Source organism: Salmo salar, chromosome 14, assembly GCF_965601325.2.
Source record: "Salmo salar chromosome 14, fSalSal1, whole genome shotgun sequence".
Lineage (NCBI taxonomy): Eukaryota > Metazoa > Chordata > Actinopteri > Salmoniformes > Salmonidae > Salmo > Salmo salar.
The window spans coordinates 90,921,962-90,938,356 of NC_138304.1; the positions used below are offsets into that span (position 1 = coordinate 90,921,962).

The window sequence follows — 16,395 nt, forward strand, 5'->3', positions numbered from 1 at the left end:
GGCAGGATTGTTGGCTAGTAGCTAGCCGTGGATACGTAAACACTAAAGTTAGCTACTTGATGTTATTACCATAGTAACGCCAATCCACGTGCTCAGAGCTTCACGTATAATACAGTCAATGGCTCAGAGAGTGAGGAGCATGGATAATACATATGGTGCGTTCGTAAATTCACTCTGGCTATCTTCTCCGATTTCAGAGCACTCTTGTCTGTGTGCCAGAGCGCAGAATGACTGATGAATTTACGAACGCTCAACACCCGTTGAATAAGGCCGGTGTCAGTAAACGTTGGCAAAAAAAGCGTAATGAAATTGATGCCAGCAGTACAGTTACAGTTACCAACGCTCTGGATAACATGAAAACAACCTAACCAGCTCTGATAGGCTGAGTAAAATGGTCACACTGAGGTGTTCTCTCATATGTGTCTGGAAGTACGTTAGCTAGCCAAAGTTAGCCAGTTAGCTTGGGTGCTTGACTGCAGTTGTGAGGTCAGAATGCTAGGATCAACCCTATTCCTTGGCCAAAGCGTCCAGTGTGCACTCTGAATGTAGGAACTGACAATCTGACAGCGCTCTGAATTTATGATCGCCCAGAGCGCACCTTGAGCACACCCATGCGCTCCAGAATGAATTTACGAACACACCCATACTGTACATAGATATATGACTGATACAATTTAGCCAGTGGAGATTGATAACCCATAAGGAATGATACACTAAATACTCAACAAGGAAACATTTTAATGATTGGGTGACATGATTCAACATTCTTGTATTCATCAGTGCAAGGTTAAATTACAATGCATTCACAAAAGGTACAATCCAATGTCAGTACAGTGACAAGATCATAAACAATTTGAAATAGTGTCAGTCCTGATTAGCCTCATCCTTCAGACCTGAAGGAATCTGAGAGTACCATTTCCTGCACTTGTATGAGTTTGGGTCACAGGTGTATCCATATTCACAGCAATGCAGGCCATCCGCACAACACTTCGCCTAAAAATTAAAAATAGGTCTCAGAACATGATAGTAATATAACATCTGCGTAATATTGCACAAGATCTTAATGTCATAACTCTACCTACATGTACATATTACCTCAATTACCTCAACTAACCGGTGCCCCCTGTACAGCTGAAGTCGGAAGTTTACATACACCTTAGCCAAATACATTTAAACTCCGTTTTTCACAATTCCTGACATTTAATTCTAGTAACAATACCCTGTCTTAGGTCAGTTAGGATCACCACTTTATTTTAAGAATGTGAAATGTCAGAATAATAGTAGAGAGAATGACTTATTTCAGCTTTTATTTCTTTCATCACATTCCCAGTTGGTCAGAAGTTTACATACACTCAATTAGTGTTTGGTAGAATTGCCTTTAAATTGTTTAACTTGGGTTAAACACTTTTGGTAGCCTTCCACAAGCTTCCCACAATAAGTTGGGTGAACTTTGGCCCATTCCTCCTGACAGAGCTGGTGTAACTGTGTCAGGTTCGTAGGCCTCCTTGCTCGCACATGCTTTTTCAGTTCTACCCACACATTTTCTATAGGATTGAGGTCAGGGCTTTGTGATGGCCACTCCAATACCTTGACTTTGTTGTCCTTAAGCCATTTTGCCACAACTTTGGAAGTATGCTTGGGGTCATTGTCCATTTGGAAGACCCATTTGCGACCAAGCTTTAACTTCCTGACTGATGTCTTGAGATGTTGCTTCAATACATCCACATAATTGTCCTGCCTCATGATGCCATCTATTTTGTGAAGTGCACCAGTCCCTCCTGCAGCAAAGCACCCCCACAACATGACGCTGCCACCCCCGTGCTTCACGGTTGGGATGGTGTTCTTCAGCTTGCAAGCCTCCCCCTTTTCCTCCAAACATAATGATGGTCATTATGGCCAAACAGTTCTATTTTTGTTTCACCAGACCAGAGGACGTTTGGCCAAAAAGTATGATCTTAGTCCCCATGTGCAGTTGTAAACCGTAGTCTGGCTTTTTTATGGTGGTTTTAGAGCAGTGGCTTCTTCCTTGCTGAGCGGCCTTTCAGGTTATGCCGATATAGGACTTGTTTTACTGTGGATATAGATACTTTTGTACCGGTTTCCTCCAGCATCTTCACAAGGTCCTTTGCTGTTGTTCTGGGATTGTTTTGCACTTTCCGCACCAAAGTACGTTTATCTCTAGGAGACAGAACGCATCTCCTTCCTGAGCGGTATGACAGCTGCGTGGGCCCATGGTGTTAATACTTGCGTACTATTGTTTGTACAGATGAACGTGGTACCTTCAGGCATTTGGAAATTGCTCCCAAGGATGAACCAGACTTGTGGATGTCTACAATTTTCTTTCTGAGGTCTTGGCTGATTTCTTTGGATTTTTCCATTATGTCAAGCAAAGATGCACTGAGTTTGAAGGTAGGCCTTGAAATACATCCACAGGTACACCTCCAATTGACTCAAATTATGTCAATTGGCCTATCAGAAGCTTCTAAAGCCATGACATAATTTTCTGGAATTTTCCAAGCTGTTTAAAGGCACAGTTAACTTAGTGTATGTAAACTTCTGACCCACTGGAATTGGGATACAGTGAATTATAAGTGAAATAATCTGTCTGTAAATAATTGTTGGGAAAATGATGTCCTAACCGACTTGCCAAAACTATAGTTTGTTAACAAGAAATGTTTGGAGTGGTTGAAAAACGAGTTTTAATGACTCCAACCTAAGTGATGTAAACTTCCGACTTCAACTGTATATAGCCTCGCTATTGTTATTTTACTGCTGCTCTTTAATCATTTCTTACTTTTATTTCTTACTTTCTTACTTACCTGTTGTATTCAGCGCATGTGACAAATAACATTTGATTTGATTAAAACATTTCACACTGCTCTGTACGTGCACTACAGATAAAATGTTCATTACATTATTAAACATGCTCTACCTACATAACATTGATATACTACTTTATCAAATGATAGCTGAGTGGTATTTAATGTCAGTTGTATTAAATCCCCTCTACAGTACACCCAACACTCAGTATATTTACCAGTGGGAATGGGCAACATCCCCATTTGCCATTAGGTCCCTTGCAGCAGCTGGTTGCAGAAGGACAATAGAATTTAGTGTCACAGTGAGTGACTCCAGCCTGTGGCGGGCTGTCAGCGGCCTGAACTAGAGCTGTCCATGAGACCTGCTAAAAGACGAGGGAAACAAGAGAACCACACCATCAATGTTCTACTCAGGGGTTCAACATGTTAAAACAACTCGCACATCTGAGTATCTGGTTGCGTGGGAATAATGTGATTACATTACTAACTACTCTCACAGGGTAAAATGTAATAGCATACCAGTGTGCAGGAAATCATTCTCTATTCATTATTATTTTTAATGCCCATAAGGTGGGAATCAAAAGTGATTTTCTCTTAGACTGACTTGAATGGCACAATAACAAACACAGAAAGAGAACAATGTCCACTGCCTACACAAACATTGGTTGCCTGTGAGTGTGACACATAGGTACCTACCTGATCGTGGACCTTGTTTTCCGGTTTGGAGACCTTGATGGCTTCGATCATTGAAGGGGCCTGCCTCGGAGCGAAAGGGTACCTCAGGTTGCCGTACCTCACACACTTAGTGTATGTGGGGTCACAGTCATAGCCGTAGGGACAGCAGTGGTACCCATCTAGACAGCACCTACCCTGTGGAAAAACAGACGTATACAAGTTGATACAGTGAGCTACAGAAGTATTGGGACAGTGACACATTTGTTGTTTTTGCTCTGGGGGTATGATATTTGTGCGTCTAACTTTCTAACTCATCACTATTCACGATTTATTCAGGACTATCCATAATCATGGATAGTCCACATTTGATCCACATTAATGTAGAAATGTTTAGAAATATATTATAATCTTATTTGCAATAAAAGTGACTCTAAAATTACACAATCGATAATCTGAAACAAGTTTGTAGAGTCACATGCTTGATGTAATCATTGTGTGCTTGGATTATGGGACCAAATACTACACTTTTGACTACTTCAATACACATATAAGTGAAATTCTACCTTATATTTTTGGTCCCCTGAAATGGGGGGACTATGTACAAAAATTGCTGTAATTTCTAAACGGTTGAACCGATATAGATGACAATACCCTCAAATGAAAGCTGACAGTCTGCATCTTAACCTCATAGTCATTGTATAATTTAAAATCCAAAGTGCTGGAGTACAGAGCCAAAACAACAACAACAAATGTCACTGTCCCAATCCTTTTATAGCTCACTGTATATTGACAATAACCATTTTGGAATTAAGTATAACGTATATTGAGTATATTGTTTCATGCATACCCATTTTGCATACCACAGCTCTCAAATTCTTGTTTTTAATATTTCTGAGAAAATATCCAGTTTAGAAAAATATGAATAACTAATTATTGTGTAGTATGTTTTGTTTTTTAGCTGTAATAAAACATAATACAATAACAACAAAAGTGTCACTAATTCCTGATACTGCCAGCTACTCTATAACACTATTACAAATTGACAAGAGCCCTTCAAGCCAACATACTACAAGCAGAGAAACACTAGTCAACTCACAGGAGAGTACGGACAGCAGAACCACAGGCCTGTGGGGTGGTGGCAGCAGGTGGTGCCATCGGGACAATGCATAATAGTTGTCACATTGCACCTTGCCGACCATGGAGCTCTCCACTGCATTGCTCTGGACAGGGCTGCTGTCAGACTGGAGCGGAGCAGAGACAGGAGAGCTTGGTTCCTCTGCAGCCACCTTGTTCAGCATGGGCACACTGCTCCATGGATGGTCGCCTTTCTCACACTTCTGGGTGATGGCATTGCAGTTGAAGCCTGACGGGCAACAGTGGGCCATGTCAGAGCAACACACCGCCTGGAAAACATCATGAAAAAAAGGTGATATGCAGTGAAAATACCTTTATGGGGTCTTTGCTCATACAGCTTTTTAAACCCAAGGTCTTTCAACTAAAATATTGGTTTTGTAATCCAAAAGAAAAGGAAACAACAGTACCAGTATGCTGGTTTCTTTTTCCAGTATTTACAACCTTTGTGCTGCTGAGAATCCCATTTACTAGTGTGATGAAATTCCCTAGTCTGGTTCCAGATGTTTGTGCTGCCAATTGCTATGGCTGTTGACATTACATTTTTACATTTTAGTCATTTAGCAGACGCTCTTATCCAGAGCGACTTACAGTAGTGAATGCATACATTTCATACATTTTCTTCTTTTTTTCCCCGTACTGACAAACAGATCTGGGACCAGGCTACAAACTGCCCTAATGTGAACCCTGGTTACTCACATTGGGAACTGGACAGCAGGCGTATCCTCCTTTAGTCAAACAACAGGTTGATTGATCAGAGCAGACCTTCCCACCAGGGCAGGTGATGTAGCAAGAGGCAGACCCTGTCAGCACTAACACCAATGCAGCTATGCTCCACATCTAAAGGATAGGGATTAAACAAGTGGTTACGATTTAGAGGAATTTTGTTGTAGGTTGAGTATGATGTTTATTTTCTTTAGTTTACTTGATCATTATACCAAGTGGAATTTCCAACTCATTTACATTTTAGTCATTTAGCAGACGCTCTTATACAGAGCGACTTACAGTAGTGAATGCATACATTTCATACATTTTTCGAACTGGTCCCCCGTGGGAATCGAACCCACAACCCTGGCGTTGCAAACACCATGCTCTACCAACTGAGCCGCACGGGACTCTTTGTCTTTATCTTCGGGTACGTTTGTAAATTCACTCTGGAGTGCCAGTTCTGTCAGATTGTTCATTTGTAACGCACCCTTAGATGAGCAAAATTGAGATGGAAAAACATGAGGGTGGTTTGAGAGTGCCAGAGCGAAATGCTCTGACTTTAGCCTACAAACAATCTGACAACGCTCTGAATTTATGATAGCCCAGAGCACACTTTGAACGCACTCTGGCACTCCAGAATCCAGAGTGAATTTACGAATACGCTGCCACAGCACGAACATGGTGTCTTAGTTTACTTTCAATTTCAAATGCATCTAAATTCATATGACTTCTGAATTACTTGACTAAGATTCAAATAATTGAATACATTTGTTGTTTACTAATTCTTATAGTTTGTGATTTCTAATTGCATAGTTTAATATAAAATGATTTTCTCTTTTTTAAATCTCACTTACCTTAGCCTTGATATTGTTCTCAGTTTAGTGATCCAAACACTTCCTGTGATGAGATTACACAATGGGGTGACTGCATGACTCCTTGACCAATAAACTGCTCTTCATACACTAGATTTGATTCTCACACTTTTTATAACAAATAAGTAACTTAATCTCATTTCCGCATGTATGCCAACAATGCACTAAACAGAAGCTTAGGTCAGTGACGAATCCAGAAGTAGTTAACAATATATTACCATCTCCAATAGCACCAGTTGGCTTTATAGACCCTTTGGTTTTCATTATGTCAGTCTGTACATCAATACAATGATCACTAGACCTTATAGTCTCAGGAATCAGGAATTTGGTCAAGGTGTGGAAAATGAAGAACAACAACGACTTCTATATTTAAAGTTTTAATAGACAAACAATAGACAGAAATATGCATACGGGGAGACAGACAAGCTCCTCTGATAGGTTCGTAGCAATCTGCCAACCTTGTCAAAGGCAGGCAGGCAGGCATAAATACTTTTGCTTATCTGTTCATTCTCCAAGTGTTCTGGGCCCCTGGTCAAAACATTAATCAAGGAAATCAAGACCACTTGGTTCAGTGAGCCATATATTACATATCTCTATCATTTGAAACCACCGATGGCTGAATTTACATGACCTCAGGGATGTCACCTAGGATACCAGATTCTGCTTTTATGGTGACTCCTAACCTCTTGGAAGTCATTCAGGGGCTGAGTTCAGATTTAATTTAGATCTTAACAATAGCTCAAACTACATGAAGGACTTAAATAGGCCTCCTTTAACCTTTGATACCAATCATTCCTATGACACATTCTTCACTCCCCTCAAATGTGTTCATCACAATAGTTGCTTTATAAGTCTAGGAGTTACTTCAAAAACGATTAATCATATTCAGAGAAATGTGGAATATAGGGAAGGAAAAAGTGAGAAATTATGTAAGGTACAGCATTACTGTTATTGCGGTTGTCTGTAGTACGATGGATTCCTCTGTGTGACCTGAGTCCTTAACTGTGCTGTAAAGTTATTGTCATACAAATTGCAGCATTTCTTAATACAGCATAGCCATCTATGGTTTTCATAGTCAGTTTGGTGAAAGTGACTGCTGTATAAGTCTATTTAGTTTTGTGTTGCAAAACACAGTGATAAGGAATACAGTCTGTTTTAGGGAATCTGGGTGTAACCATGAGGAACTTTGTCCAGATTGAGGATGTCTACAAATGTTCTGTTTAAAGCCAGAATCCGCAGGTTGTGGGCGACCATATGCTGCCCTACTTCTTGTGTAGTGTTTTCACTTAGAACGAAAACAAGGTGGTGGCACCAAACAATCGATCATTGACAGGTGGCACCATTGACTGAATACATCAATATGTGTCTTACAATAAATATTATTTTGAAAGAATAGTTGTGAAATATTAGCCTTCTGGGCTAATCCTGGCTACTCGAATGACATTGCTGCCTCAGAGTTGGAGAGGAAGTGAAAGTCACTGCAAACTAAGGGAGAGGTAAAAAATGTACACAATAGTTACCCAGAGGAAAATGGGGGAGGGTTATGCAATTTGTAATTTAGTCCAGGAGAGGGTCATGTAATTTGTATCAATTAAATGTCATACTGCTAAGTGTTTGAGAATTAGTTGCTTACAGTATTATAGTCTCTCATGTGTGCCCGATGATGCCCCTCATCCCTGATTCTCTGCTGGGCTTGCAATATCAAGTGTTCCTAGTGTAGTCTCAGAAAAATTATCCATAGCCTATTCCAGCCTTTCTCAAACCCTGGTCTGTGGACCGGCGTAGGTCCGTGGAGGAATTCTTTCTGGTTTTAGTTTTGGCAAGTTGGTTAGGACATCGACTTTGTGCATGACACAAGTCATTTTTCCAACAATTGTTTACAGACAGATTATTTCACTTATAACTCAATGTATCACAATTCCAGTGGGTCAGAAGTTTACATACACTAAGTTAACTGTGCCTTTAAACAGCTTGGAAAATTCCAGAAAATGTCAGGGCTTTAGAAGCTTCTGATACCTTCAGGCGTTTGGCTAATTGACATAATTTGAGTCAATTGTAGGTGTACCTGTGGATGTATTTCAAGGCCTACCTTCAAACTCAGTGCCTCTTTGCTTGACATCATGGGAAAATCAAAAGAAATCAGCCAAGACCTCAGGAAAAAATTGGGGCTCTCCGCAAGTCTGGTTCATCCTTAGGAGCAATTTCCAAACGCCTGAAGGTAAATATTAATAAATATTAAATAATACATATTTCTCTCTACTATTATTCTGACATTTCACATTCTTAATATAAAGTGGTGATCCTAACTGACCTAATACAGGGAATTTTTACTAGGATTAAATGTCAGGAAGCATGAAAAACTGAGTTTAAATGTATTTGGCTAAGGTGTATGGAAACTTTCGACTTCAAATGTATATATATACTGCTCAAAAAAATAAAGGGAACACTTAAACAACACATCCTAGATCTGAATGAAAGAAATAATCTTATTAAATACTTTTTTCTTTACATCGTTGAATGTGCTGACAACAAAATCACACAAAAATAATCAATGGAAATCCAATTTATCAACCCATGGAGGTCTGGATTTGGAGTCACACTCAAAACTAAAGTGGAAAACCACACTACAGGCTGATCCAACTTTGATGTAATGTCCTTAAAACAAGTCAAAATGAGGCTCAGTAGTGTGTGTGTCCTCCACGTGCCTGTATGACCTCCCTACAACGCCTGGGCATGCTCCTGATGAGGTAGCGGATGGTCTCCTGAGGGATCTCCTCCCAGACCTGGACTAAAGCATCCGCCAACTCCTGGACAGTCTGTGGTGCAATGTGGCGTTGGTGGATGGAGCGAGACATGATGTCCCAGATGTGCTCAATTGGATTCAGGTCTGGGGAACGGGCGGGCCAGTCCATAGCATCAATACCTTCCTCTTGCAGGAACTGCTGACACACTCCAGCCACATGAGGTCTAGCATTGTCTTGCATTAGGAGGAACCCAGGGCCAACCGCACCAGTATATGGTCTCACAAGGGGTCTGAGGATCTCATCTCGGTACCTAATGGCAGTCAGGCTACCTCTGGCGAGCACATGGAGGGCTGTGCGGCCCCCCAAAGAAATGCCACACCATGACTGACCCACCGCCAAACCGGTCATGCGGAGGATGTTGCAGGCAGCAGAACGTTCTCCACGGCGTCTCCAGACTCTGTCACGTCTGTCACATGTGCTCAGTGTGAACCTGCTTTCATCTGTGAAGAGCACAGGGCGCCAGTGGCAAATTTGCCAATCTTGGTGTTCTCTGGCAAATGCCAAACGTCCTGCACGGTGTTGGGCTGTAAGCCCAACCCCCACCTGTGGACGTCGGGCCCTCATACCACCCTCATGGAGCCTGTTTCTGACCGTTTGAGCAGACACATGCACATTTGTGGCCTGCTGGAGGTCATATTGCAGGGCTCTGGCAGTGCTTCTCCTGCTCCTCCTTGCACAAAGGTGGAGGTAGCGGTCCTGCTGCTGGGTTGTTGCCCTTCTACGGCCTCCTCCACGCCTCCTGATGTACTGGTCTGTCTCCTGGTAGCGCCTCCATGCTCTGGACACTACACTGACAGACACAGTAAACCTTCTTGCCACAGCTCGCATTGACGTGCCATCCTGGATGAGCTGCACTACCTGAGCCACTTGTGTGGGTTGTAGACTCCGTCTCATGCTACCACTAGAGTGAAAGCACCGCCAGCATTCAACAGTGACCAAAACATCAGCCAGGAAGCATCGGAACTGAGAAGTGGTCTGTGGTCCCCACCTGCAGAACCACTCCTTTATTGGGGGTGTCTTGCTAATTGCCTATCATTTCCACCTGCTGTCTATTACATTTGCACAACAGCATGTGAAATTTATTGTCAATCAGTGTTGCTCCTAAGTGTTTGATTTCACAGAAGTGTGACTGACTTGGAGTTACATTGTGTTGTTTAAGTGTTCCCTTTATTTTTTTGAGCAGTGTATATTTTTTTATCCCTGCAGGAGGATTTTTTTCCTTTTGGTAGGCCGTCATTGTAAATAAGAATTTGTTCTTAACTGACATGCCTAGTTAAACAAAGGTTAAAAAATAAAAAGTATAGTTACACCAAACACACACACACACTGCTGTGCAGCCTGCAAATGTGCAGACATTTAGAAACAAAGCATCCACATTTCAAGGATAAGCCAGATAATAAAAAAAGAAGAAAAAAAAGAGATGACCAACCAAACAAAAATGCTGCACATTCATTTCACAGACGAGAGTTTACTGAAGGTTTCGTACTTCCTCTCTCATAACATTTCCAAGTGCCAGGCTCCTTTCACTATAGTTGAAAAGCTGGTCATGCCCTCAGTCGTGGATGCTTGCCGAGAGGTTTCAGGCCCAACCGCTGCTACAAAGGTCAGTGAAATCCCACTTTCCAATGACACTGTCACACTACAATCCAGGATATGACAGATGATATTGAATCACATGCAGGTTTTAGACAGAGCTCGCACATCAAATTGGTTTGCAATCCACACACTGGTTACAGCACAACACCACATCCTATGTATGTAAAGGACACTGTTGTGAGTGTGACACTGACTTATTTGGTGGTAATGTCTTCCCCCCCCCCCCCCCATTTAGCTGTTGTCACCTGAGCATTGATGGCGATTCACAACCCTGGAGAGCATTGAAGAAGTGGTTGAATTCATAAATGGTGCACACGTTTTCACTATAATGTACTCTTGTTCCATCAATATTGTTATCAAATCAAAATCAACGTTTATTTGGCACAGGATACAGTCTGATGTATTCAGGAATATGACATTATATTGTACTGTGTACTATCGAAGTGTACTACTGTGTATTGTTGAAGTGTACTACTGTGTACTATTGAAGTGTACTACTTTGTACTATTGAAGTAACAATTTCTTTCATGTTTTCTCAACATCAACCTGTAATGCACAGGATAGCTTGGACCTGCTGGATGGAGGAAACAGTCAGCCATAGATGTTGACAGCCCTCCTAACCCTTCACCAGTGTCCATGTAACATTCTACCTGCTACACAAGAAACCACCCACATCAACTGTATTTCTCAATATTTCAATTCACAAGATAGAATGAACTTGCGTGTGAGCCATTGAGACTGGACCCTCTGTAGCAGGGCCGTAAGGATGCACTGCGGCTCTGATGACCACCTAGTAGGGGGTGAAAGGTGGGAACCAGGACCACCACATAACAGTTTGTGACCTGGAGGTGAGAGACCTGGCAACAGGGCCATCATTCTATTATTTGTATTTTTTTACTCCATATACAAACTTATACATACAAACAACTACTTACAGACACACAAACAATGACTAGTGCTTGCATTATTGTTTGCCACTTGAGCTTAAATAGTTTTTCTCAGTCAGCCAATCAATTAGTTTTTCTCGGTCACCCATGCTATTTCAATATTTAAATTAAACACAGAACAAAATATGAACGCAACATGTAAAGTGTTGGTTTCATGAGCTGAAATAAAAGATTCCAGACATTTTCTAGATGCACAAAAAGCTTTTTTCTCTCAAATTCTGTGCACAAATTTGTTTACATCCATGTTAGTGAGCATTTCTCCTTTGCCAAGATAATCCATCCTCCTGACAGGTGTGGCATATCAAGAAGCTGATTAAACAGCATGATCATTACACAGGTGCACCTTGTGCCTGAGACAATAAAATGCCACTATAAATGTGCAGTTTTGTCACACAACAATTGGCATGCTGACTGCAGGAATGTCCACCAGAGCTGTTGCCAGAGAAGTGAATGTTAATTTCTCTACCATAAGCCGCCTCCAACGTTGTTTTAGAGAATTTGGAAGTACGTCCAACCAGCCTCACAACCGCAGACCACGTGTAACCACGCCAGCCCAGGACCTCCACATGCAGCTTCTTCACCTGTGGGATTGTCGGAGACCAGCCACCCGGACAGCTGATGAAACTGTAGGTTTTCCCATTTCAGGGAAGCTAATCTGTGTCCTTCTCGTCCTTACCAGGGTCTTGACCTGACTGCAGTTCAGTGTCGTAACTGACTTCAGTGTGCAAATGCTCACCTTCGATGGCCACTGGCATGTTTGGAGAAGTGTACTTTTCACGGATGAATCCCGGCTTCGAGTGGGCGAGCAGTTTGTTGATGACAACGTTACGAACAGAGTGCCCCATGGTGGCGGTGGGGTTATGGTATGGACAGGCATAAGTTACGGACAATGAACACACTAGCATTTTATAGATTGACAATTTGAATGTACAGAGATACTGTGATGAGATCCTGAGGCCCATTGTTGTGCCATCCATCCACCGCCATCACCTCATGTTTCAGCATGATAATGCATGCCCCAATTCTCACAATGATCTGTACACATTTTCTGGAAGCTGAAAATGTCCCAGTTCTTCCATGGCCTGCATACTCACCAGACATGCCACCCATTGAGCATGTCTGGGATGCTCTGGATTGACGGTTTCTGCCAATATCCTCCAACTTTGCACAGCCCTTGAAGAGGTGTGGGACAACATCAACAGCCTGGTCAACTCTATGTGAAGGAGGTGTGTTGCGCTGCATGAGGCAAAGGGTGGTCCACCAGATTCTGACTGGTTTTCTGATCCACGCCCCTTCCTTTTTATTAAGGTATCTGTGACCAACAGATACGTACACTCTTAGAAAAAAGGGTTCCACAAGGGTTCTTTGTAAGGCAAAGAGTTCTACCTAGAACCTTTAACATCCTAAGAAAAATTTTTGCAAGAAAGGGCTCTTTGATGATTTTTTGGGAGGCAAGAAGGATTCTTTGGAAGGCAAGAAGTGTTCTCATTGAACCATATACAATATTTCCCAGCATGCAGGGAGATTTTCAGAATTATTTGTTTTACTGTAATACTGTATCTGGGTTTTTGCATGTACATTGATTGGTCAATACATTTTATGCTGCACAAAGATAAATAACATACAGTTTTCTAAATTAATCCAATCTGTTGGATTTATTGCACCTGTTAATGAGATGGTTGTTCCAGTTTAGATGATTGAGGTAGTCTCAGTATTCAATCTTCCCTACCCTGCCAGTCATTCCGAATGCAGGTTGTGGGTGATTGACAATTCCACTTGTTGGATATCCTAACTTTGGCTGGATTCAATTAGGAATTACACATCACTTTGCAAGCCAGCATAATGTGACTTGCATGCCTGATGTGGCCTGTAAAACAGGAGATTCCTAATACCACAGTGTTAGGGTTTAACTAGGCCCTCAAAGAAAGGCATTATGATATATGTAATGTATTGTCTAAAATAATACAATTTCAAAGGCTAATAGAACGGAACCGTTCTACGAAGAACCCTCCAAAGAAAAAAGGGTTCTTGGCAGAGCTATTCATAGATAGTTCTAGGAAGAACCTTTAGATTATAAAATGGTTCTTGGTAGATCCATTCATACAGGGGGTTCTTTCAGGAACCCTACATAGAGGGTTCTAGATAAAAACCCTCTGCAAAGAGTTCTACCCAGCACAAAAAAAGGGTTCCCCTATGGGGACACACTGAAGGACCCTGTATGGTTTTACTTAGCACCTTTTTTTCTAAGAGTTTATCTCTATTCCCAGTCATGTGAAATCCATAGATTAGGGCCTAATGCATGTATTTCAATTGACTGATTTCCTTATTAACTGTAACTCAGTTAAATATTTTAAATTGTTGCATGTATATTTTTGTTCAGTGTAATTCCAATGTTATCCAGTTTATGGATTAGTCATCAGCAGTCTTTTTCTCATTTATTTTTCTCTTTTGGGGTCGAGTTGATTCAGATCCAAGAACAGAGAATGATGCTTGTTGGCTTCATCTACTCAGTTTGTTTCTGGTGGTGTAACATCAGGTTGCAAGCAATGTTCCCTCCAAACTGCACACTTCCTCCAGGACTGCCGCACAGAAGAAATGTCATGCCACGCAGAGACACAAGAGATTGAATCTCACTGAGTTCGCCCCATTAGTTTTCACTATATAGATTGTTTTTTCAGTGATCGAATCAACATTATATCAGCCCCATTTAAATGCAGGAGAATTACACCAGAGAGAACAGACTGACCCTAGCCCCCTGACACATAGACTATTGCAGCATAGATACTGGAGGCTGAGGGGGGGGGGGGGGGGACACTGTGGCCCTGTCCGACGATACCCCCGGACAGGGCCAACCAGGAAGGATATAACCCCACCCACTTTGCCAAAGCACAGCCCCCAAACCACGAGAGGGATATCAGGGCTCTCGAGTGGCGCAGCGGTCTAAGGCACTGCATCTCAGTGCTAGAGGCTGTATCACAACCGGCCGTGATTGAGAGTCCCATAGGGTGGCGGACAATTGGCCCAGTGTCGTCCGGGTTTGGCCGGTGTAGGCCGTCATTGTAAATAAGAATTTGTTCTTCAATGACTTGCCTAGTTAAATAAAGGTTCAATAAAAAATATCAACAGAGCACCAACTTACTACCCTGGGACAAGACTGAGTATAGACCACGAATATCTCTTCTACCCCACAAGCCCGAGGGTGCGGAAAACAGGACAGGAAGATCATGTCAGTGACTCAACCCACTCAAGTATAGTATATTGCAAAAAGCCTTGGCATGATGTGACGCGCCTCTCCTAAAGACGGCTTGGAAGAGCACTAGTAAGCCAGTTACTCAGATCCCATAATAGGGTCAGAGGCAGAGAATCCCAGTAGAAAGAGGGGAGCCGGTCAGGCAGAGCCAGCAAGGGTGGTTCATCACTCCAGTGTCTTGCCGTTCACCTTCGCACCACTAGGCCAGACTACACTCAATCATAGGACCTACTGAAGAGATGAGTCTTCAGTAAAGACAAAGGTTGAGACTGAGTCTGCTTCTCTCACATGGATAGGCAGACTGTTATATAAAAATGGGTCTCTACAGGAGAAAGCCCTGCCCCCAGCAGCTTGCATAGACAGCCCAACAATCCAGCCAAAGGCAAGTGTGGGTAGCTGCAGCCCCGGAGTGGGTGTGTTGAAAGGAGTGGGTGTATGGAAAGCAAATCAGCTAATTTGGCAGATTCTTTGCCACTCAAGAACATTTGGCGTGGCTGATTGGGCTGCACGACGAGAGAAGCCGGCGACCAGTGCACTGGTGTTGTAGCTACATGCCTGCTGACTTCAAGTGCTTCCTACCGCTACTGGGTATCACGGTCGTGCGCCGGTGGGAGCTAAAGTGGCCATTTTTTCTTTTACATTTATTTTCAAGTAGGATAGCAGCCTTCACAATAAATAACTAATATTGATCGTCGTTGGTCGTTAAGACATTAACAGCGTACAGACGGTAGGCAATTAAGGTCACAGTTATGAAAACTTAAGACACTAAAGATGCTGAGGCCCAACTCGGAGGAAAATCTGTCTCCCCTCCAGCAGGTAGCACTGTTTTACCCACCAAGGAAGGTCAATGAGAGTGTTGGATTTGGTCAAAATTAATGGGTGAGGTTTATTTGATCAAATATAAGTTTCGTAGTGCTTAAATTGTTACAAGTGTACTGATATAAGACGTGAAATCCCGGCAACTATGAGAAAAAAACTATCTGAGATGGCTTTGCATATCCATGGCATGAGGTTAGAAGCATAGCATCTCTCTCCATTGAATACAGACAATTGACATTGACAACCCTCATTGAACGTTACAAAAACAATAACGAGATGTATCCACCAATCCACGGAAGGATAGACGGGAGATAGACAGCCCACTGTGCCACTTTGTGGACAACGAGTCTTATTGTTAGGGCGGAGAGATATGTATCTTGTCAGTATATCCATAATCTTTGTGGCAGCTCAGGGCTCAACCCCCTTGTTTTCGTTCAAAGTGAAAACACTACACAAGTGGCCGGCGTATGATCGCCCACGAACTGCAGATTTCACCTTTAAAGGGGCAATCTGCAGTTGCTACAATAATTTTTGGACTTATAAATGAATTAAAACGGATTTATTGTTGAATATAACGTATAAATGCCTCATGAGCTTAGTTTAACTGTCACACCCCACCACAACCCAAAATATAAGCGTGTTTTACTCCAATATTTGTAAACATTGTACATGTAATTCATGATGCTTCCAGGATGGTATATTACAAGTAGAAATGTTATTTGTTACTCATCCCATACAAATCATTCATCCATACACAAAAAAATAATCACTATA

At 42.1% G+C, this 16,395-nt stretch overlaps 1 protein-coding gene across 1 annotated transcript; it reads right to left on the bottom strand.

Annotated features, from left to right (window-relative positions):
- Nucleotides 1–718: 718 nt before the first annotated feature.
- Nucleotides 719–6,387, bottom strand: grna.1 (granulin a, tandem duplicate 1). The gene is given in 7 exon segments (XM_082961268.1): nt 719–993; nt 3,038–3,184; nt 3,516–3,689; nt 4,591–4,656; nt 4,658–4,897; nt 5,325–5,465; nt 6,188–6,387. Coding segments are annotated over 6 exon segments (897 nt in total). The 5' UTR covers nt 6,188–6,387; the 3' UTR covers nt 719–864.
- Between the last annotated feature and the right edge of the window lie 10,008 nt (nt 6,388–16,395).